This window comes from Calonectris borealis, chromosome 4 (assembly GCF_964195595.1).
Source record: "Calonectris borealis chromosome 4, bCalBor7.hap1.2, whole genome shotgun sequence".
In the NCBI taxonomy this organism is placed as follows: Eukaryota; Metazoa; Chordata; class Aves; order Procellariiformes; family Procellariidae; genus Calonectris; species Calonectris borealis.
In genome coordinates, this window is record NC_134315.1 from 12,777,578 (window position 1) to 12,801,596 (window position 24,019).

General features: G+C 39.7%; 1 protein-coding gene across 5 annotated transcripts in view; it reads left to right on the top strand.

The window, feature by feature from the left end:
* Positions 1–24,019, top strand: part of ABLIM2 (actin binding LIM protein family member 2) — a 150,932-nt gene that overhangs the window by 98,164 nt on the left and 28,749 nt on the right. For 2 of the 5 annotated variants that reach the window (XR_012673451.1, XM_075148657.1), the window contains exons 9-14: positions 1,467–1,544; positions 6,211–6,357; positions 12,457–12,577; positions 14,324–14,422; positions 20,972–21,073; positions 22,336–22,389. Coding sequence is in view for 3 of the 5 variants with exons in the window: in XM_075148657.1 (XP_075004758.1) it covers positions 1,467–1,544; positions 6,211–6,357; positions 12,457–12,577; positions 14,324–14,422; positions 20,972–21,073; positions 22,336–22,389 (601 nt within the window). In the remaining 2 variants the exon portion in view is untranslated. Of the gene's footprint in view, positions 1–1,466; positions 1,545–6,210; positions 6,358–9,741; positions 9,775–12,456; positions 12,578–14,323; positions 14,423–20,971; positions 21,074–22,335; positions 22,390–24,019 lie in introns of all 5 variants that reach the window. The other 3 variants (XR_012673452.1, XM_075148658.1, XM_075148656.1) reach the window with 2 other exon arrangements.

The window sequence follows — 24,019 nt, forward strand, 5'->3', positions numbered from 1 at the left end:
TGTGACATCAATGCATTGATGACACTTTCATGTCATTTACACAAGTTCTAGAAAATTGTAATATGCTTTATCTATGCGGAAGATCAATGCAATTACACTGACCAGGTTGAATGATCATCTCAACGGCAGCCACAAGTATTTCTCAGAGAATACTCTATTTCCATGCCAGTGTTTGCCTTGTCCCCTTGGACCTTCAGAGCTCGTCCAGAGCCTCAGTGTGAGACAACTGAAAATGAGAGGGAGAAAATTCCCAAATCCCAGTCAGACGTGCCAAAACAATTAAACTGAATCTTTCTTATACGGATAAGTATCTCCACATACTGTCTCGGAGAAGTCTATAGGACTATTTGGCTTAAAGAAGGTCTGTGGAAGGATAGTTGTGATCATTGAGTTTGTTTGCTCTGCTAACACAGTACTGTGCAGATATTTTCACATATTACTTCTAAAAGCTAGTAAATATTTCAAGCAAAGACTGGAGTAGTAGGAAGGATGCTTCCTTGACCTGAGAGTTTAATAATGCTAAAATTCTTTTAAGGGTCTGAACAGTTGTAACCTCCAGTTGAAAAGTGCTAGCCTTAGGTGACACAGTAAATGGCAGTCATTCAGAGCGCATGGAAAAATACGTACTTTTTGCAATCAGGGACAGAATTTTCCATAGATGGGAAAGAGTATTTTATGATGAATTAAAATATCTGAGTAAAAGAGGGTATAAAACCATTGATTTCATATTAAGATTTGTTTAAACTTCAATTATGAATGTCAGGTCTGTTCGCTCATGGTTAATATCAATGTGTCTCACAACCCTTTGTTATTTAAAAGTAATTATATTTTTCATCATAAAGGAATCTACCAAAAAGAAATCAATAAAGGTCTGTCACTCTGAATGCCAAAATAATTGAAAACAGAGCAAAACCAGTTGAGTATTAAAATTAATCTGGTAGTATTACAGTCAGAGAGGGGGAAGCTAACCTTTTGGGTGTCTCATTCAGGATGCTCTGCAGGATGTCGTGCTGTTTGCTATGAGTGAATGGCGTGGTAACATGACACGTTCCAGAAGCAATGTAGATTGGTTTGATGGTATAACCTCAGAATAAAAATGCTGCCACCATATCATCTTGTGACCCCAGACTCAGAGCTGCTGTAACTTGACCTGTCCCTGATAGTGTCCAAAGGCTGTCCTGGCAGCCCAGAGGTGCTCCAGGCCATTTTGTTCTGAAGGGAGGGGAAAAGAAAGTCATACGTAAAATCATTTTTACATTTTCAAAAGGTCAATCTGATTGACTGCAGGTGTTCTTTTATTTTGAAGTCTTTGGTATGCCTGTATGTTTTGAGCTTGCTGTAATAAGCCATTTTTGAGTGGTAAAGGTTAAATTAAATGAAACGTCTTGCACACTGTTTTTGAAGTAACAGTTACATTTTCTCTCCCTCTCCTCTATTTCTTACCTGTTTCACTTCTCCTGCCATAGGAAACGAGGACTTCCTCTGAGAGTATTATTTCTGTACCTGCTTCAAGTACATCAGGTTCCCCAAGCCGTGTGATCTATGTGAGTATTTCATGGTGAAATTCATCCTGGGAGATGGGGAAAACCCTGTCCTTTCTCCTACAGTTTAGCACGTTGTGTGGAAAGCTAGTGTCTCCAAACCTGCAGTCAGAGATTCCTCTAAAATGGAATTTACTTCCTCACATTTAAAATGTTTGAATACTGCATTTACCATAACAGAATTCTGGTGGTTTCCTGTTATTTTTTGTGGTATATTTATAGCATTTACATTACCACTAGAGCTGGCTTATACCAAAGCATGCAAAATACCACAGTGCTTTCTAAAAAGAAAAGTTTAAGTAAACAGTACAGCCCACAGGTAGATTACAAGCTTAGATTTGAACACAACTTGTCTAAATCGAGCTCTTGAGCCTGCATCTGATTGCTTATGAAAACACTCGTGCGTGTGATTGCAGGACTCTGGCCTTGACGAATGCCAGTCCCTAACCTCGGAGGACCTTTGATGTGTTTATGGTTTAAGAAGTGCTAGCTCTGGAAAGCTCATAGAGAGAATTTAAAGTAACAAGTATGATGAAAGCTTATGCTGAGTATTTTTTCAATACCAGATGTACCTTGCTTGTCATAATTGCTGTAGCTAATGTTCATGGGCAAATTCTCAAGGCTACCACCAATAGGTAAAAAATATCCACAAGTGTGGCATGTTCCATCCAAACATCTCTTGGAGAGCTTCAGTATTCTCAGGTCTATTCTTTGTCCTGTCCGAGTATCCCTCAGGAAGGCAAGTCGTTCTCATTGGATAGGACCATATGTGGAGGAAATGGCTGGAGATGCGATTGACTGCCGGAAAGGTTATTATACAAAGGTTAAGGGTTTTTATCTACTACACTGAGACAAGCAAGAGTGCCTTGGAGCCAAACTTGACTTTTTTCTTCAAGTAAAAATTATTTTGAACACAATATCCCCTTTATCTGAGTAAGATTGAACTAGAAGTGGAGGAACTGCCTGTTATCTAAATGCTCAGTGGTGTTTTTGAGTTCTCCTTCCAGTAGAGCTCCATGCTGGTGGATACCAGTGGTATATTCCTAGTAAAAAAATGCCGTTGCCTCAACTGCTATGAAGACAATTCATTGTGCTAGGAGCCTCTTATCATGTAAGCACTTTCTTTGGCCAGATGGTCTCTATCTCTCCAGCCATGCACCACTTCATTGTTTTTATAAGCATGAGCATTTTTCTAAGATTTATGTGTTTTTAGTGACATTTATCTAACTATTGGATGGTACTGTTTTTCTTGATGTTTGTGATTACAGCTTTAAATATGCTTCACAGGCTGTTAAAAGTCAAGGACAAACCTCCATTTTCGTTTTCTGTTTTTTCAAAGGGTATCATTAAATCAGCACATAACTCTAATGTTTGTTACTGTAATATACTTTAGAGGCAGCTGGGACTGTGAAAGAATAAAGTTCTCCAGCAAATATGAGTCAATTAGGAAAAACGATTCCCCAGAGGCGTGCAAGTTCTTGCCATATCTGTCTCATGTCTGACTGCTTAATGGTCAGAAAGCTGTGAGATTGATTAAATCCTATTCTGGCTTTCACAAACAGGAAAGTAAAAATAATTAAAAACATGTTACTGGACTTCTATATTATCAAAATGATTCTTTGGCTATCTTTTGCATCTGTTTCTATTACAGGAGTGTTATGACATACAGACATGCTCAAGATTTGTCTTGGGTGCTTTCATGATTGGTTTTACCAAACCTAAATTCATGCTGCCACTGAAAGCAAAGACCCACCCACACGTGGCCCTGACCTTCTCCAGCCATGTCTTCCCATCTCCACTTTGGTGCTAGTACTAGAGTGTTCAAAGAGGTATGATTGGTCAGATTTGAGACCAGATTCAGCTAAAAAAATAACCCGGGAAAAAACCTCCAGGCAACCAGAGAGGCAAAAAAAGACCCAGCCGTCTATATGTCTCTAATGCTAACATAGAAGGCAGAGCAGAGTGGGAAGGCGCACACAGGACAGCCGCTTTCAGCAGTAGCATGGATTCAGATGATTAAAACCAATAGTAAAACTGTACCTTAACAACTGGTGAGCTCTGTGAAGTATCGTATTGGACAAAAGAGAACTTAGAGAAAACAGTTAAAGCTTAGGAACCGTAAATTCGTGGTGCTCATAATTTCAAAGGCATCAAGTCAGAGCAACGCAATCATTCTGAACAATGCGCCATCTCATGGGAGACGTGTTTCTGGGTCATGGTTAAGTGGTCAGCTAGGGAAAGATGAAGAAAGCCTGTTTTTGACTAAACCTGAATGTAGTTCATACAGATGGTTTACTGGAGCCATACCACTTTTCTTCATCTGTTGATATCAGACTTTGGTGTCGTCTTGCACTGAGAGAGGGCATAGGCCAATGTCCTTTGAAGTTAATGGGCATCTTTTCATTAACTTTAGTGATGGCTTCATTATATCCAGACTGAAATTCACCTCAGTGCAGACGCCCTCTGAGAGTCCCTAAATTCCACTTAAAAATCAGTTAATTTCTAAATCATGCAATTAAATAGGGCTTAAATAAAAGTCCTTCTTTATACTTAGCTAAATTTTATGAAGAGAGAATTAGGAGCTCCCTGCAAAGATATATCTGTCTGGAAGGTTTAGGTTAGGTTACATAGCTGTGTTGTACATTCTCATACTAGGAATAGAAATCACATTATATTTTTATACAGGATCATATTTGCAATTATACAATTGCAAAATTACATATTCCAAATGAAATAGATACTCTAAACTTAGAGCATGGTTTTAACAGAATCCAAAATACCAGATTATTGAAGAAATGGCTTAAAGCCTCTCAGCTGTAATTTGAGCCTTCCCTAGCATATTTGAATTCCACTCACGTATTTGAAAGTAGGTGAAACAAATAAAATAAAAACAATGTAGGCTGAATGTTTGTAGAATTGAGTGTTTAGAAAGCAACTGTATCTCTAAGGTGGTTTTTGATCCAAATTTGCCTACATTTTGATATTTAAACTAAAAGGAATTATATAACTAGGTAAGTTTTACTCCTGACAGTTCTGAAGTCTAGTGGGAGGATCTCAAGTTGCACTTCTGTGTGGAGAGATGGGGGCTAAAATTACCCTAATTCACATTTAAATATTCCCAATTCTGAACTACTTTGGGTTCACTAGAATAATCTCCACAACCCTGGATACCTTAAAAAAGAATTTATCACAGCTTCCTTGGCCTTCCTTGTAGGTCGATGCTGCCCAATCTTCCTGGAACAGACCTGACGGACAGACACCTCCTTATCTTTGCATGACATGTCCCTGCATCAGAGCTTGCCACTGGCTTCTCAGTAGGGAGAGATTCATTTTCATTAAGAGGCTATTTCATTGCTCTTTAGCTTCGTAAAGCAGCTGCAAGGAAGATGAGGTCTGTAGATCACTGAAGAATCACATATTTGATTAAAACACATTTTTTTATTAGTTTTGAGGATGAGAATATGTGATGGTTATGGCAGCTTTGTTCCACTTTCTTAGTTAAGAGGAATCTTCCTCCCTTCCGTTGTTGCTTATGTTTGCACAAATTCATACATTGTTTTAGAAGAAGGGATAAATGAAGGTTGTCACACTAAATTTTCCTGTATAACCTAATAGAAAACTTCCCTGGAAAATCTATTGAACTTTTCCTAACTTCTACTAAGAAAAAATACAATCACTGCACACATAAATCCTGGATACTTTCATGGTTTTGCATGTGGAAAATATTATTAGTTTTGCAGCTGATCATACTGAGATTTTCAGAGAATAGTGAGGTTCACTCATCATTTTGTTGCCAACGAAGAGCTTATCATTCTGCAAAGCTGAACTGGGAATGAGACGCTTATGCTGCCCATTTCTCCACTCTCAGTGTGGCCAACTTGTTGTCGTATCTACAAGACAGTACGTGCTGGATACAGTTTTGGTGCAAGTTACCATTATCCTAAGGATAATGTGTGCAAATGTGGCATTTTGATAATTATACGTTTGGAATAAGAGTAGTAAGAGGAGAATGGGGAGCAACACAGTCCTTTCCCTCTGTTGGCTCTGTAAGTCTCATGAAAGGATTTGAACTTTACTTAAGTGGCATCTGTGATCTTCCAACTAATCCACCGTGGTGCAAATCCATCATCTGGTGGTTTGTGACCTATAATTAAAGGCTACTTAGACATAGTCAGGAAAGGAGGTGAAGCTGTGGGACACAGCTGAATGGGAAAAATTAAAGACCTGTTTTTCAGCATCTGGAGAGTATATGTTGGAAATAGGTATTTGATTATTCACTACTGCTTATGGCAGGGGAACCCTGCACACCAAAACCACTTTAAAATGAAGGGCGTTTTGACTGAAGACGACTACAATATCTGTCCCGCACGTCTCTCTGTGAGCTAGCAGTAAGTGGGATATAACCAGGGGAACTGGAATGATGCCATGCTACTTCTGGTAGCCAAATGTGAGTGACAAAGAAAAGTAGAAAGCACCAGTATATAAAAAGAAAACAGTGGTAATATTTAGCATTGTGTAGTAAATGTAAGAGATTTAAATACGCACAAACAGAAAAAGTGGTTTATTACTATAATGATGACTTTTCTACCTACGTGAATCTGTCCTTTTCTGATTGCATCCTGATTATATTCTTTCTTATTCTCACTGCTTTCTTTCCTCCTTTTCTTAGGCAAAGCTTGGAGATGAAATTCTTGACTACAGGGATTTGGCTGCTCTTCCTAAAAATAAAGCCATCTATAACATTGACCGCCCAGATATGATCTCCTATTCTCCATATATCAGTTACTCTTCAGATGACAGGCATAGTTACGGGGAGGTACTGAAACATGGGGGGATTTTTTTGCTATGAATTTGAGATTTTATGTGCATTGTTAAACATGCTGCTGAACACTCTTAAACATGTGCATAATTTTTAAAAATTTTTTTATAACTTGAGTTAATTGAGTCATGTCATCCATTCATTGACAAGGCATTTTAGCCTTCCAAAAACAAGTGAGTTGTTCATTTCACTTTTTAGTTTGTGGAAATTAAAGAATCACTTTCTATATAGTTTTTTAAACAGATGACATGTAATTAAAATATGTTTTTTTATGAGAGGAGTTCTACATGTGTGTGGTAGGAAACAGAAGCCATTGCTAATTACAATGCAAAAATCAGAAGTGAAGCCAAATGTCTTTCATGATTTTTTTTTCTTTTTTAGTGTACCATGTTCTTTTGGTAACACAACAATGGTATCACTTTCCTATGTACAAATTTCTTTCAACTGTCCCTTACTAAAGTTCATCCTCATGTCACGCATGCATTTCCATCTATTCATATGCAGAGCTAATACTACGCATTTTGTGCTAATGAAATCTAATTTAACATAATCTTACTAATACTAATTCTGGTTTTTGTGAAGCATATTTGTATATAACTCCTGTCATGCAAGTTAGCTTTTATTCCCTAACCATATCTACCTTTTGTTCGAACTTCTGATTTCTTTTACAACTTTAGATACTTTTTTACAAATCAAGCCTCTTATATATACTAGGTATATTATCAAGACATATATGGTCTAGAATGGAAGTCTGCATTGTTCTCTATAGGTGTAAGTGAATGGGTAGAAATAAATACTATAAATAATAGCCATACTGTTTTTAATAGCCCCAGTCCTGCTATCTCTTAGGCCTTTTACTCTTAATCTACTACTAAAGTCTTAGTACTACTCTCAGGTAAAATGCAGCCCGTATGTTAGATCTTGCAGACTTTCTTCCAAACCCTCTTTGTACAATGCTGAACCACAATAGCTCTATTGTAATGCATGCTAAAAGAATTAAGATTGTATCTGCTAAAGGGTTTAAATGGTATTTAGGTTTCTGAATTCACAAAACTGAAAGCTCTTGCTAGCCCTGAACTTAAGGAGTATAAACATTTCCTTTCTACGTCAAAATTTGTGGGTGCTGATAATGTTTGTGGCCCTCCTCAACTGCCCAATTACATCTGGACTTGGCAGAGGTGACATCTAGGCTTGGCAGAGGTGCACACACTAAACAACCTTCCCCCAACTCCTGGGAAGACTCACTCATTGCACCCCCTCCAAGGTGATGATTATAAAACCATCGCACCCAGCATAAATCTGTGCTGCTGCTAGAGGGAGTTTCCCCCTGCCTGCCTTCAGCATCTCCTTGGCCACTTGCTTCTGCTCCTCTCCTTTGCCAGAGCAAGCATCCATGTGGTTGTGGTAGGGCTTAGGTTTCTTCTGAACCATTGGCGTGATCTGATTCCGTGCCAGCACTCGAAGGCTGGAGATCCCAAGGGCAGGACAACCGCCTGGTGGTGCGGTGAAACTGCCCATCTTGGTGGCAGCCCGGCCTTTGCTGGGACCCAGCAGCTGTGAACGGTGGGAACATCAGCATCGCACTTTCAGGAGTGGGATAGAAGGTAGTTGCAGTTGAGCTCTAAAAAAACCAACCGACCAAAGAAATAAAATCACAGCAAAGAGGGTATTGCTGCTGTCGCCTGCTTTTAGTGGGTAGCTCAGCAATGAGACCACAGCAGGGGGAGTTTATTGGGACAGCTGGAGTCATTGCCGTTTTCAGTAAACGTATGACTTAACAGAAGATAAAAGGGACCACATCATGAATGAGGGCCTTTTCCCTTGGGGCTGTAGGAGACACCTACAGTGTTTGCACCACCAGCTTAACGCTGTCCCAGGTAGGTCTGTGCTGATATAGGCATTTGTGTCAGCAAGACCTCAGTGATATCTTAAAAAATAAAGAAGTGGGGTCCAATCATCTGTTTCTAGGTGCCTAAACCAGGAGGGGATTTTGGGCTGTGCTCGCAAACCAACACGCACGTTTTCGTGATGCTCCAGATATTTACATCCTTGATATGGCCAGGGGAAAAAAATACCATAGAATCATAGAATATCTCAAGTTGGAAGGGACCCATAAGGATCATTAAGTCCAACTCCCTGCTCCTCACAGAACTACCTAAAACTAGACCACATGACTAAGAGCGTCGTCCAGACACTTCTTGAACCCTGACAGGCTTGGTGCCGTGACCGCTTCCCTGGGGAGCCTGTTCCAGTGACCGACCACCCTCTCAGTGAAGAACCTTTTCCTGATGTCCAATCTGAACACAGCTTCACTGACGCAGCTTCACTCCATTTCCTTGTTCCTATCGCTGGTCACAAGAGAGAGGAGATCAGCACCGCCCCCCCCTGCTGCCCCCCTTGAGGAAGGTGTAGACTGCGATGAGGTCACCCCTCAGCCTTCTCTTCTCCAAACTGAACAAACCAAGTGACCTCAGCTGCTCCTCGTAAGTCTTGCCCTTGAGGCCTTTCACCATCTTGGTCACCCTCCTCTGGACACACTCTAGTAGTTTGATGTCCTTCTTATATTGAGGCGCCCAAAACTGCACACAGTGCTCGAGGTGAGGCCGCACCAGTGCAGTGTAGAGTGGGACAATCACCTCCCTTGACCGGCTAGCTATGCTGTGCTCGATGCACCCCAGGACACGGTTGGCCCTTTTCGGCTGTCAGGGCACACTTGACTCATACTGAACTTGCCATCAACCCGAACCCCCAGATCTCTTTCTGCGGGGCTGCTTTCCAGTCTTTTGCCCCCATTTTGTACGTATGTATATCCTGTCTTCCAAATTTCAGCATCCTGGCTACACCTGCAGCTGCAATAGTTTCAGTAGATTCCTGCTCAGCTAACCGAGTTTAACCTTTAATTTTGAAAGGAAAATGAACGAATAGCAAATTTTCAAATTACATTATGTTTAATTAAAAATTAAACAGTACAGGTATTTTTCTTTCCTTTAAAACAGCCAGCTCTGAGCAACAGAGTTCTAGTCCAGGTTTTGGAGCTGCTTCAATGCAGATTTAACTAGGGCTTGTGTCTAATTTCAGGCAGTTACTTTACATGGGACTTGCCCTACTCGCAGCACTCTCTGTGGTACAGTACTGGTCTCACCAGACTCCAGAATTTTGTAGTAAAGAAATCAACAAAAGCTTTATATGACATTATTTAGATCTTGTTTACTTCTTTAAAAGCAAATAAAAAGAAAAGTCACCCTAACTTAATTGACAGGTGTTTTTCATAACTGTATCATGTGTTATACATGGATATTGATATTTTAAGAGTAGTTCTTCTCACAAGTAACATCATGCATGAATTTGTATCACTAATTTGTTGTGTGTTGCTGTTTGCAGTCACCTCAGTTGCTCTCTCCAACGCCTACTGAGGTAATCCCCAATGCCTTTGTTCTCCTGTTCTGACCCATTTTGTGATGCATAAACCTGGTCATTTTGATAACCAGCAGCGTCTGAAATGTGGGGTTTGCCTCCTGCCTCTACAGTGCATGGGGTTTTATAATTTATGTTTTTCACAGTGTTACTTGTGTTGAATATGTGCTCTGCTTCTGGATTGTCATCTGTATGCATCTGTCTCCACTGTCATCCATGTTTCTGCTTTCCAAAATAAAGGTTATATTGTGGTCACTTCTTCAAGCTCTACTAAATAAATTACATTTGGAAATATGATTTATGTTTACATTTAAAGCTGCCAGCGTGAGTTGACTTGAATTAATGCTTGGCGTAGCTTTCTCTTCTTTTTTTCTGGTTTTTTTTTTTTTTTCCCCACAAATAGTTAAACTATTTATACTATTTGTGCACTCATACTGTTAAATCATTTGCACATACCTGAACTTCTAGGTCTGTGGTTTTTGATGTGCATTCATGATCAAAGCCAGTCATTGTTTCAAGAAACATCACCTTGGAAGCTGCAAAAGCATTTCACATAGCTTCCCAGATAGTAACTCAATTACGTATCACAGGCCTGGCTAATTTCTCCATTATCCCAATTTTACGTTAAGAGAACTGTATTGCAAAATTTTGGTAACAGTGGAGAATTGCAGATTTTCATTAAGGATTGCAAATGACCAACTGTCACTATGAGTATTGGTTAAACAGAAAAGTTAACCAATAGAAATGTAATTTAATTGATAGTTTAAAAATAAAAACGTGCTTTATTTAATATTGGATTTCATGAACTTGAGTGACTGTTCCTTACGGAGACACAAAGTACGCAAAAGATCTGAAATACTCAATATTGAAATCTTGGTGTTTTGGAAGGTTATAATAATTTCCTTTAAATTAGCTATCAGTTAGCAAACAGTCATACTATTAAATTCCAGAAGTCACACTGGTATGGAGGTTGGTGCTGCCGCGATTCGTGTTATGTGAATTCTCCAGGTTATCCAGCTCTGCCGTGCTGTCTTTCTCTAAAGAGTCTATGATCAGGTGCGCAGGCATCATCATCTGCAAACTTGTCACCAGTTTTGTTGCAGGGATTTTTATTAGAGGAACATTCCACTGTGTCATACAATTGGACGCATCATAGACCATTAGCTAACACTCATATGATACTTAAATATCACCACAAGACTTTCTAGAGACATTGCTATACTGCTTGTAAATCTCTTCGCAAGGGTTAGAGTGGGTATTAAATAATGTAGCTACTTCAGGAGGGAAACATCTCAGACTGGGCATAGAGGGGTTGGTGGCGGAATGCCTACAACGCTGCGTGCTTGGGAAGGCATCAGTTGTTCTCACTTTTTTGTATAATTTCTTCAGAAATGGATATTAAAGCGATAATGCTACTTACCACTATACAAAACTGATTTCCATTTTTGAAAATGCAGTCAGTGAGTCTGGGGTGAGGTGGAAGGGATGGAGCACACCTGCACCAGAGGAGAAAAACTGGTGATGGGGGAACATTCTGCATCTCTATGGAGTCAAGGATAATCCTAGAGAAGCCAAATAGGAAACTGCATTCCTCTAAAGATGAATGGATGGATATAATTAAGTGGTCCTGATAGGAATCTGGGAGATAATGATGGGGCTAAGTAGGATCTCCTGTGTGTTTAAATGATGAAGGATCCAGTGTGAGTCCCACAGATGCCTAAAGATGTCCCAGTATTCATGACAAGTGACTAACACCTGCTATGGTATAGCCTATCTTCACTCACTCCTACTGGAATAGGAGAGGGGAAGCAATTTTTGGAGTATGACTTTCCATAAGGGAAAGGTTACATTGATTTTTTCTAATTTGAAGTTAACTCAAGCCAATTCTCGCTTGTCTTAAAAGAAACAAGAAATTTGGATTTGCTTTTCTAGCTAGTTTACAAAAAGTAATTTCCACATCTAATTCACTCAGTAATGCTTTTACTGTTAAGAAGACACTACGTACAAATTGCAATTGTAATCTAACTAGCTATAGAGAGTGAGGGGTTTGGAGTGGGTGTACGTGGTTTTCAGTGGTTGAAGCCAGTGTTTCATGGGAAATGGGTTGTATGACTTGCTTTGCACGATGCTGGAGTATTAATGTTAATGCTATATATGAGTGTTTATACCAGTTAATTAGCTAGTAATGACCATGTTGTAATATGGTACGCTGGGCAATTTATACGTTTCTGTGATGTAATGAAGCCAACAAATGCTGATTTTTGTGTTGCCTGTAACCATTGTGCATCCGTTCAAATGGGTACAAAGTGACCATAGTACTGTCACGCTAACCTGATCTCATCTTCCACCCACCCGTTTATGTTCAGGGAATTATACTGTCCTGACACAACGCTTCTACAGTGTTATGTTCTTTTCAAGTTATATTGTCATTTTAAATTCATGTACGTGCTGTCTTTCCTGGGAACATGGCTGTTCTCTGATACTTGGCAGAGCTCCTTCGGTCACACTGCGGTGGAGGTGCTTACGGCTGAAAGCCGCCTCATTTCATTGGGATTGCATGGAGCATTACGACAGCATCAACTTCCATATACGCGGCACAGAAACGTGCAAAATGGCATATTCTGCCTGTTTCGGAAGTTACTTCTCTTCCCTACTGACATATTTTTCCTCTCTTCCTCTCAGGGTGAGCAAGATGACAGATCTTTCAAGCAGTACAGGACATCCAGTCCTAGCTCTGCTGGCTCGCTGGGCTATGGTCGCTACACTCCAACCTCCCATTCTCCTCAGCATTACAGCAGACCAGGTAATTGAAAAGCAGCCTTATTTATTCTCTAGGTTTTTCCACTACTTTGTCTTATGTTGTACATAGGGTAGACTCCGGTAGACAGGGATTTAAGGTGGAGTAGCAGTTCATTGCAGTGATTTATTTACTGTGAACAGAGAGTCCCATGGGGAGAAAGGAAACAAGTGCTTCAGGAATGAGCATCTAAGAAAACAAAAACAGGCATCTAGAAAGATTGATTTTATGTATCTGTAAACAGAAGATAGAACAGTTTAAAGGACTTAATCCTGGTCCCATCCTGCCTGAAGCCACACATTCAATCCACAGCTCTTTCACGGTGCGGCATGGTAGCAGTGAATGCACACAAAGCCAAGAGGGTGATTGAGTGACTTCGTATCCCTTCTTGTACCACAGGGTTATGGTCCGTGTCTCTTCTCCACAGTGCAAGAGCTGGAGGAGTGACTAGTGGTTCTAATGGCTGGGTTTTGAAGGCCAAGTTACTTTAGTTGAGAAGCTTACAGCAGTGTTTATTGCAGCTTTGGGCTGTAGTAGCAGCTGTGTCCATGCTCTTGTCGCACAGAGAGCAGGGATCACCCCCTTTTGATCTTTGCATGGGGGTCCCTTACAAAAGCCCGTTCATATTTGGGCACTGTACAGAGTTTTATCCTTGGAAATAATTAACTGAAGTGCTCAAAATTCATTCTAATTTTTCTCCACTCCATCATTTGGGTGGAGAACACAGAGCATTTCTATTATTTTCTTGGTGTCTTTTAATTTCATTGGGGTTACAATAAAATCATAAATTAGTCTGGGAAATTGGGAGTTCATAATCTTTCCAGTGGAAATGAAAATTTTAGGGATAACAGAAACAGGTTTTACAGGAATTGAATATTTGTACTACATAAAGTCTTCGACGAAGTGGAAATGAGATTGAGTATCAAAGATCTATTAAAGGGAGGAAAGATTAGTCTCCGCTGAAGGTCTGGCAGCTGTGTCTTGCTTAAGCTTAGCTGCACACTGTTAAAGCAAGGAGGAAAGACAAAAGAAATTCCAAATTAATTCTAATGTTTTACAGCTTCATTGAAAATTTAGAAGATAGTCATCATAATTGCCACTTCTAATAATTGCCATTAGTCCTCAAAAATATGTTATCAGGACATTATTACAACAAAGCAAACAAAGATGACTGCTGAGAATGTTTTTCAAAGTGCTTAAACATGTGTCTAACTTTCAGAGCTCAAATAACTTCAGGGTGTTTCTTCAAATGCTTAAATTAGCCATGCACTTGAGTGCCCTGGTGCGTTGTGAACTAAATCCTGCCAGTGTGCACTGATGGCAGTGAGAACTGGACCCACTCGTAGCACAGTTCTCAGCAGAGACAAGGCTCTCCCCATTTCATTTCATTAGATCCATTATGAGCATATATCATTCCCTCTTGCAGCTTTTGAATATGCAGATTTTCCCTTGAGTGCAGCTATGCTTTTTGTGGTGCCTTTTCTGGAATATTTTCTGATGCGTTACATTATCAGCATTTTATATGATACTCTTTCTGTCTGCGGAAAGCCTGTGTCCCTTGGTCAACCGCATAGTATGGCCACTGTGATGTTTTTAGCAATAACAGGAGAAAGATGAAGTCTTAAATATAAACTATATGTTTTCTAAGCATCAGGAGGAAAATGTTCCTGAAAAAAAGGATGGCATTGTAATTTGTGGCTTTCAGTAAGTGAACTAAATAGTTTATTTTCACTTACTCTCTGTTGCCCCCAGCTGGTACTCAGAGTCTTGGTACCAGTAGCTGCATCTCCCTGCCCCAACACCCAAGCCCTACATCTACATTCAGACATCATTACATCCCTTTCTTCAAAGGTAAGGTCCAGGAATGCAAAACCGTGCTGTGATACTGTAGACTTATTCAGATGTGTTTCACTTTTATGTCTGTGCAAGCATGGCTTCCACTTGGATAAAATTTGTCTTAATTTTGTGCAAGTGCTTTCTTGATGTACTGTGTAAGTTTTAAAAACTGAGTGGGTATGGGTTGTTTTATTTTTGCTTTTTTTTTCAGTGAGTGTTAATTGTTTTTCAAAGGGGTGGAGGAAAGGAATTAGATTTTCTAATGAAAATGAGGGAGGGAAGTAATTTAAAAGTCTATTTGTTCTAAAATACAGTGTTTACCGTATTTTGGTGACGCTAAATAAATATTATAACAAGCTTATACGTTGGATCCAACATTGGATGATCAGTTATCTAACCTTCTATTCTACATTTAGGGATTCTTCATATTATTTGTAGCATTACCAAAAATTATGCCAGATAAGCTGGTTAAATCAATATACCTGCACTGACTAGCAAATAACATTCTAAAACAGAGTAACTGAGTCTAGTTTCCTTGCCATTAAATTTTTTTGCAGTGGATATTAACTTCTAATGACCTCCATGTTGCGGATGTGAGACAGTAATGAGAAATGCCAAGAACTCCTTTTTTTAGCTAGTTAGTTAAACGTCAGAAAGAGAAGACATTCAGTTACCATATGTGTCTTCCCCTGAGTCCGTCCTCTCTAGTAACAATATGAGTGGGGAGGAGACATGAATGATGAATGCCAGACATTTTCAGTGCCTGTTCCTTGACTCTTAGGTACTGTTTGATTTAATAAAGCAAAACTGTTCTTCTTGCCGTCGTAACCATTACAGAAAAGGAAGTGACCCTCTGCAAGACTTATGAACAGGTCTGACATGCAAACTCGAATAGCAGGTGCTCATTGCCTTTGGAAAAATAACTAATGTGTCTTCATTGGGTCCTAACGCATCCAGAAACAGTTCTGCCCAAAGTCAGCTGAATTTCACTGGTATAAACAGAAACAGAATCAGGCTCGAGTCTTCCAAATGTGATCCCCAAGAGAAAATTTTGGAGGAAAAAGCTGATGAGATTAAACTGACTATTGCCATTTTACAGTCTACCTGCAAAGCTCCTTCCCACACCCACAAGCACTCACTCCCCCAGACATTTCTTGGAAGGCTGGCACACACCCTGGTATTCCCTGTGGCACACACCCTGGAATTCCCTGAGGCACCGCTTGAACAGTTTTTTGGTCCGTCCTCTAAATTTGGACGGCATTATCCCACCTGATGTACTGAGTAAGAAAAACATCTTTAGTGTGCTGCAGTGCACGATTTCACTGTATGGAAAGCTCTTATTTGAAAGCCTGCCTGCAGTTGCTTAGCTGCACTCCTGTTTAAAATGAGCTTCTGTTCAGTGCTACCTGCTGTTGCTCAGAGCAGCAGCAATTACTTTGTGCTGCTGTTTGGAGGATGAAAACCTCAAGTGGCAGCTCCTTGTGCCCAAACAATTATTAGTAGTGTGATCAAAATTATAATGTTTTGCAATTCTGCAGCACTTCTTATCAAGGAGCTAAAATATTTTGCAAGCAGTAGCTTACAGTGCCTCGCAGCGCTCCTGTGAGGCAGGCGAGCCTATTCATAATTTTCCTATATAAGTAGTCCTGAGCCCTGCAGAGGTTATATAGATTATCCACTGTTTTACGCTAAGTTAATGTCTTAGTCCAAAAGGACTCAGAAGATTTGCCCCCATCCTCTTCAAGTTCTCTGAATTCTTTTCTCTGAGTTGCAGACTGTATTTTTTCCTTATCTTGAGAAGCCTTTTGAGGGCGTGGATGTGCTATTTTTTTCTCTTCAAAGTGGTTAGCGTGGGAAGAGTAGGATTGTACGAATAGTTGCTTTGTATCCAGACCAAGGTTGCCACTTCAGTTTTGAAAAAGTGAAATCATGCTCATTTAAAATTTTTTTATTAAATCCAAAAATAATACACTGCTTAATAATACTAGAAGTAATCTTTGTAAAACCAGCACTCCAGAATCGTCATAAAAAATATTTCTTTAAGCTTCCAGGAGACAGAAATGTTACTACCCTAGGGAAATTAAAACAGGCAGAATCTTCCTTTTGACTTCACTGAGTTTGCATCGAATTCTTTCTGAGAATTACATGGTTCATTATTTTTCCAGCAAAAAATATGATTACTGAGTTCCTGTTCCGTCTTCAGTATACTGTAGTCTACCTCCTATGAAATGTAATAGGATAAGCTATTCTTTATCATGCAGACAAATGATTTGGTTATGCTCTTTTAAGGATTTTTGTCTTCAGAACATCTTCAAAATAAATCCTGTGACAGCCTCAGTTCAAGAAAGCTTCACAGTCCATGCCCTTGCGTATCATAGGGTGCGATATTCCAAGTACCTACGCTTGGTGTAACTCTTCCTCTTGAGGTGATGGAGTCAGTGAGCATACAGTTCTGAGCCCTACTGAAAAAATGCTTACTTAAAACGTGGTAGAAAGTATCTTGCCTTCCTAGTGGAGGAGCGCAGCTTCCAAAGCCCATTTATTTGGGGCTGGTCCTGTTCAATATCTTTATCAATGATCTGGATGAGGGGATCGAGTGCTCCCTCAGAAAGTTTGCAGACGACACCAAGTTGGCTGGGAGTGTTGATCTGCTGGAGGGTAGGAAGGCTCTGAGAGGGACCTGGATAGGCTGGATCGATGGGCTGAGGCCAACTGTATGAGGTTCAACAAGGCCAAGTGCTGGGTCCTGCACTTCGGCCACAACAACCCCAGGCAACGCTACAGGCTTGGGGAAGAGTGGCTGGAAAGCTGCCCAGAGGAAAAGGACCTGGGGGTGCTGGCTGACAGCCGGCTGAACATGAGCCGGCAGTGTGCCCAGGTGGCCAAGAAGGCCAACGGCATCCTGGCCTGTATCAGAAATAGTGTGGCCAGCAGGAGCAGGGAGGTGATCGTGCCCCTGTACTCGGCACTGGTGAGGCCGCACCTCGAATCCTGTGTTCAGTTTTGGGCCCCTCACTACAAGAAGGACATGGAGGTGCTGGAGCGTGTCCAGAGAAGGGCAACGAAGCTGGTGAAGGGCCTGGAGCACAAGTCTGATGAGGAGCGGCTGAGGGAACTGGGGTTGTTTAGTCTGGAGAAGAGGAGGCTGAGGGGAGACCTCCTCGCGCTCTACAACTACCTGAAAGGAGGTTGTAGCGAGGTGGGTGTTGGTCTCTTCTGCCAAGTAACAAGCGATAGGACGAGAGGAAATGGCCTCAAGTTGCGCCAAGGGAGGTTTAGATTGGACATTAGGAGAAATTTCTTTACTGAAAGAGTGGTCAGGCCTTGGAACAGGCTGCCCAGGGAAGTGGTTGAGTCCCCATCCCTGGAAGTATTTAAAAGACGTGTAGATGAGGCGCTTAGGGACATGGTTTAGTGGGCATGGTGGTGTTGGGTTGACGGTTGGACTCGATCTTAGAGGTCTTTTCCAACCTTAATGATTCTATGATTCTATGATTTGGCTTTGAAAGCTTGAAAAGAATTAGTCATCAAACTTCAAAATACTTTGTCTAGCTTAATGCACCGTGTGCAGAGATATTAAAGGATCCAGTTTCAGGAGTAGGCTCTGACATCTCCCTCATTAGACCAGTGGTATCTGTTTGTTGTTCAATCCCAAACTTAGACAGCTCCTACTGTGACTTGTTATCAAATTTCCCATCCTCCCAGATAAGATAAAAGCTGACTAGGAAGGAGGTATAAACAATGTGATACTTTTCCTGACAAACCCTTGAAAAGGGAGCATGGTCTGAGCTCTGGTCAGTTGGCTCCACACACACAAGGTTAAAAGAGCAGCCAACCCTGTCAGCAGCCAAAAGACACAAGGAAGTTTTTGTGGTTGACACTCAAGTTCAAAGTAAACCTTTCCAGATTCTTTCCAAGTTAAACAAAATCCAGGGAAGGGTTCATGATCCTGTTTTTTTGCTCTGCACTGACCAGTAGAGCAGATCACAGCCTGCCAACTGCTTGTGGCAGAAGACAAAACCAAAAGTTTGAAAAATATCTCTCTCTGGTAGTTTTATTTTGTCTGAGACCTTATTTGAAGTTCTTCTTTAGTGTATACCAGGCAAACCTTGAAAGAGACAAATTCTTGGCAAAGTCTCATTTTAGAAAATTTTATTATAGACTAGATTAAATGACTGTCTGGAGTTCCTACACATGAACTTTCTACAAGGGTCTTCAGTTTGCGTTATTATTAAATACTTACTTTTGTATGCAAAATGTGAAATACAACTGCTCTTTTGTGTTTGTCCAAATCGGTGGCAGAATTATAAATGTAATTTAAGTGTGTATCAGCTTGTACAAGTGGGCTGCAAGAAGAACCTTTTCCCTCATTTCATCCTTAATTCTTCCCTTTTGAGGAAGTTAGAGGTGATGGCTTTGCAGACTGCTCCACCCTGGTGATCCTTGCATTGAGCAGTTCGCAGATTTGCTGTCCCTTGGTACTTGTGCTTGCATCCTGTTTTCTTACAAGTTTATTCCTCCTGATTCCTCCTGATTCCCCGCTGACACCCTACTCTGTCCCTGAAGAATGACTCTTTATGTGTGTACAATGCCAGCACCTTGGGGTCACTGCTTAGTGAAGTAATTATTCATGCAAATCATATATGAATATGAGTTTTTAATAATATGCTAATTTTAAGTAAATGAGGAATTAATACACTGTGAAAATCACTTGAAAACTTTCCTTTTCTTTTTAAATTAAAAAATTCCAATAGTAACATCACTTTGGGATCAAGATTTTTAAGGTTATTCGAGTTGTAAAGGACCTTACTTAAATAAGTGTCTACCACTGCTCTTTGCGTTCAAACTTGGAGTGACATTGAGGCTTCTTCCATTTAGTAGGGATGGCCAAGCATCTGGGCAGCAAGCAACAAAGAAAGAGGGAATTAATAAATGGGCAGTGAAAACCTGTCACCACTTCTTTCCTTCCAAGAGCAAAGCAGGAATCAAGAAACTGGATAACCGTCTGGTTCCTTGTCTGAGGACAATTTGGCTGCAAGCTGGTGGTGATGCACCAGATTTTTAGTAATGCCACAATTCTTCCCTTACTTTTTGGAAGGACCATAGGCTATCATCATGTGCAGTTATGATTTCAATTTCTCAGCTGCTCTGATTACATTTTTTTCAAGGCAAAATCACTGTTATTGAGTACACAGTGGTAATGGGTGAATAGATCTTGAGTTTTAGTTTTTCACCAACTGTGAAAATAACAAAATTTAGAATGTATTAGTTAGCGTATCGTCATGAGATACACAGCACGCTCTTCTGACCCCGTCTGGCCTGCTTCTGCTCCTGTTGAACTCAGTGGCACTACCCAGTTGACTTCAGTGGTGCATATCAAGGCTGGCTTTGGTGGCAGACCAGTGACCTTGCGCCCACTGCTTGTCAACAGAGGCAAGGGTTCAGCAGAGACCACCTCCATGGGCATGGCCTAATGGTAATCCAGTAGTTTTATGGTTATAAAACCTCCCTTCCCTGAAGGCCGAACTCAGTTACAGACCTAGTGCTCTGAGTTGCTGCACTTTCTTTACCCCAAAGAAACTTGCTATAATTTCATTGTTACTAGCTATTAAATTTGTGCTCCATCCACACTAAAACAATAACAGCAAATTAACAACCATTTTATGTTAGAATAAATGTCATGTTTGGCTTCCAGTTGCTTAACAGTGCTGTAAATAAACTGGATTTTACAAGTCCCAAAAAAGTAGTGCTTTACTTTTTTGTTTGCCAAGCGTCACTATAATGCCATAGAGTGTGCTTCGGGGAAATTGGCTAAAAGGAAATGAATGGCACCTAACGAGCATTTGACAAAACAAGTGGAAAAATGAATACTATGTATATCTTGAAATTTGGTGAAGTGACTATGGCATTATAGATCCATGACTTGATAATCCAACCTTGTTTGCATAAATATAAAATGCTGTGGCATGTTACCTGTGGGAAAAGTTTGCAATTAAGAACCAAATTTCAACATCTGTTTTTGTCACTGATACATGCAGGGATATCTGACTTAACCACAACATCTGTTTTTTGGTCTAGTCCTGCTTTGAGATAATTTAAACACTACTGAATGATGTCATTACTGGTTTCAGGGGCAGGCCATGAGCCTTAGCATTAAGCTTTCCAAAAATTTGATTGATAGCTGATTCAGTTAAGGCTATGCTAAACAGATTACAAGATTGTAATCTTTTATTTTCTTCTTATTCTTCTTATTCTTCTTATTATCTTCTCCTTATAAAAGAATTGTAATCCTTTTATTTTCTTCATTAAAGTGTTGTTAAAAGGGAAGCTTTTGTTTCAAAGTAGGGCACTTTAATCTGATATTATCTATCAGATATGCATTATTGATGAGATGTTTGGAGACCAAACCAATACACTGTGCTGAAAAATAATGGGTTTTACAAAAAACATGTATTTAAAACTGTTGGATTAACAAGTCATTCTTAACTAGCTTTTATGCTTGAAATACTCTACTTTGCTTTCCATTTTTTCTTTTATCTGCTTTCTTTGCTCTTCCCCTTGGAGGCAGTGAAAGTGGTCGGAGCACTCCAAGCTTATCCATGTACTCAGACAGCAAATCTTCACCTTCTGTCTATCAGCAGGCTCCTAGGCATTTCCATATTCCAGGTAGGCATTCACTGCTTAGCTTTTGATCTTCAATTGCTGGGACCTGTTTATTCTCTTCTGAATGTAATTTTTTTTTTGCATTGATTTGTGAATTTCAAACTGCAAGACAAGAAAATGTCTGATAAGTGAAAATCTGTTACCTGTTAAACTTCACCTCAGAAATAAAGGAGTTAGAGAGCTGTGTGCTTATGTAGCTGTGAGAGCTGTGTTAGAGGAGGCACACAGTGACAAATGTTATTAAGCCTACAAAGATACAATTATTTATAGTGCCATGGCTGCATAGGTCTGTTGAATTTGTGTGCAGGAGGGAACGCTGAAGGTGTTTTTTGTTTTGTTTTTTTCCTTATCCATCTACTCTCTGAATTAAAGAGTCACATTAACATAGACTTTAAAAACAGCTGGCAGACTTTAGAACTCCGGGAAGCTCACTGTGGCTGTGTCTTTGCATATGTACTACATTGTTTTCAAGTTCACATTCAATGAACAAGCACATTAAATTTATGTCCACACTGTTTAGCTTTTTGACTGCTAAGCACATCTACCTGCTCAGTACGATAGTTTTATAATTTATGTTTAGCTTCTGGGGTTAACGTTTCTGTAAACACACCATAATTAGGAATAGTGTCTGCTCAGGTCTGTATTACTAAGTAAACCTGATGTCTGTACAACATGATATGGGAACCCTGGACTGTGGCTCTGGGAGCTTTCAAAAAATTCCTGGAAGGCCAAGTTAGCTATATAACTCAAAATATAGACAAACTATAGGATTTCCTGTAAGAATATTGGGCATTTCCAGTATAAACATCTATATCAGAACATGTACACTTTCTTCATAATTAATGGAGTAAGTCCCTTTTCAAGCATGACTATTACAGTAGTCTGTTGTACCTGTATATGAATTTTATTTTAAGTAGTGACAAGTGTAGCCAGTTTCTCTTTGTTGTCTATGAAGTATACATTGGTAGTGCAGATATAGCCACCTTTATTTCAGCAAATGGATAGCACTTGAGGTGTCTTAAAGCATTTTGAGGTACTTAGGGGGGATTATGCTGCATAGGTAGGCATAGCCAATGTTTTAAATATATAAAGATGATGGGTAAGGCTCCATTCGCTGGTAATAGCCAGTGAATGACATCCATTGAATGAATGCATAGTCTTTGTTCAAGTGTTTGCATTTTAGTGTTGTTGAGGAGACAAGAGCAGCGTGGTCTGTACTGCTTGCTTACTCTTTTATTCTTTCCTTTCTCTTTCCTCTTCCTCAGACACTGGCGTAAAAGATAACATCTATAGGAAACCTCCTATCTACAAACAGCATGGTACAGTCTGCTTTTCTCTGTTGCAGTTTTCTCTACATGTCTTTGTAAAGAAATGCATATTGACTTCCAAATTAGTTTGCTGTAGTCTTTGCATTTCATTATGACTCTATAATTTCAAATAGAAAAGGAAAAAATGTAACGTGAAAATGAAAAAGCATTTTGTATAACGTGCTGTCCAAGGATTCAGTAAGTTCTCTAAAACTGTGATAAAGATATTTTGATTTGTCTTGGTAATTCAGAGTTGATACTAACTTCAAAGCAGTTTTCTTATTTATGGAATGATATAAAACATGTAAATGTAGAAGGTTGCTCTCCTGTTTTCAGACCATGCCTTGGGATATCTAGTTTTTGTAAATAATTCTTCTACATTGCTGGGGAAAAAAAATGTTCATTGGTAAGTGGTGTATATAAAATATCTACTTTTCATCTGCAAGTTTTTCAAGCTGTAAAATATCAGGAACAAATGTAATCACACCATGGCAGTTAGGAACAAATTCAGTAGCTGATATCATCGGCAAGATATGATTGGAAAACCTTTGGTAGACCCGGCAAAAAGACTGCTGTCTGAGTTTCTAAACAACAGAAAGAAATATATGATGTTTTATGCCACTGAGGATCTGACTTAAGACTCTAGTAAATATAAAAAATAGAAATATAAAGTTAGCATTCTTCTATTATTATTTTTGCTGTATATTTAACTAACTAACATCGATGCAATTTCCATGTTGATGTCAGTGCCTATGTGTTCTCAGTGATGTTTGGCAATGGTCTTTGTTCATGATACAGGCTTAGAAATACAGAATTCATTTTTCAAAACTCAATTCCATTATTAATCTTCAGAAACAAATATGTATGGATTCTGCTGCATTAGGGTGCCTAAAAAGTGCAGAAGTACATTTCTGATTAAAAGTCATGACTGGGGTACTCCTGTACTCAAAAGCAAAGGACAAAAATAAAAATAAAATGTATAATATAAATCTGCCCTAAGCCAAAATTTGTATTTTAATCACAATTGCTCCCCTGCTTGGGAAAAAATGGCAGAATAAAGAGAACATGAGGGATGTTCATCACACTGTGAGCAGTAGCTAAGGCACTTTGGGGATGAAAGCATGTATCTTTGGGGGTACAGTCGGGAGAACAAAGCTATGCCACTCTTCATTGCAAGGGAAGGTCCAGATGTGTGCCTGTGAGCAGTGTCTTTGTTAGAGCAACTCTTCCCATCCTATTACCTTCTGCAGCACTGTCTACACAGAGGTGACTTCCCATGTTGTACATAAGAGTGAGAAAGCTCCATGTGTCTGTTCTTACATACTTTGACTTTAGCTGATAGCTGATAACTTTCCGTGAGTCAAAGGTTAGGGAACTGCAGATATATCACTGGCTTCATGGTCAGAACAAGGAAAATACATTTTACATATTTTTCTGTTATGGTAATAGGGGGCTTTAACTGATTTTATAATAACTTGATTAACGTTTAGTCCAAAAAATGATGCTTTTATGTAGTTATCATTTTTATACTATCTTTCACGGAAAACTACATTTATTTCTGTTTTGGATGAAGTTCTAGTTTGGATCTGATACAGTAAATAGGAGAAAGAAAATTGTCAACTGATGTCTCCCAACTGAGTGA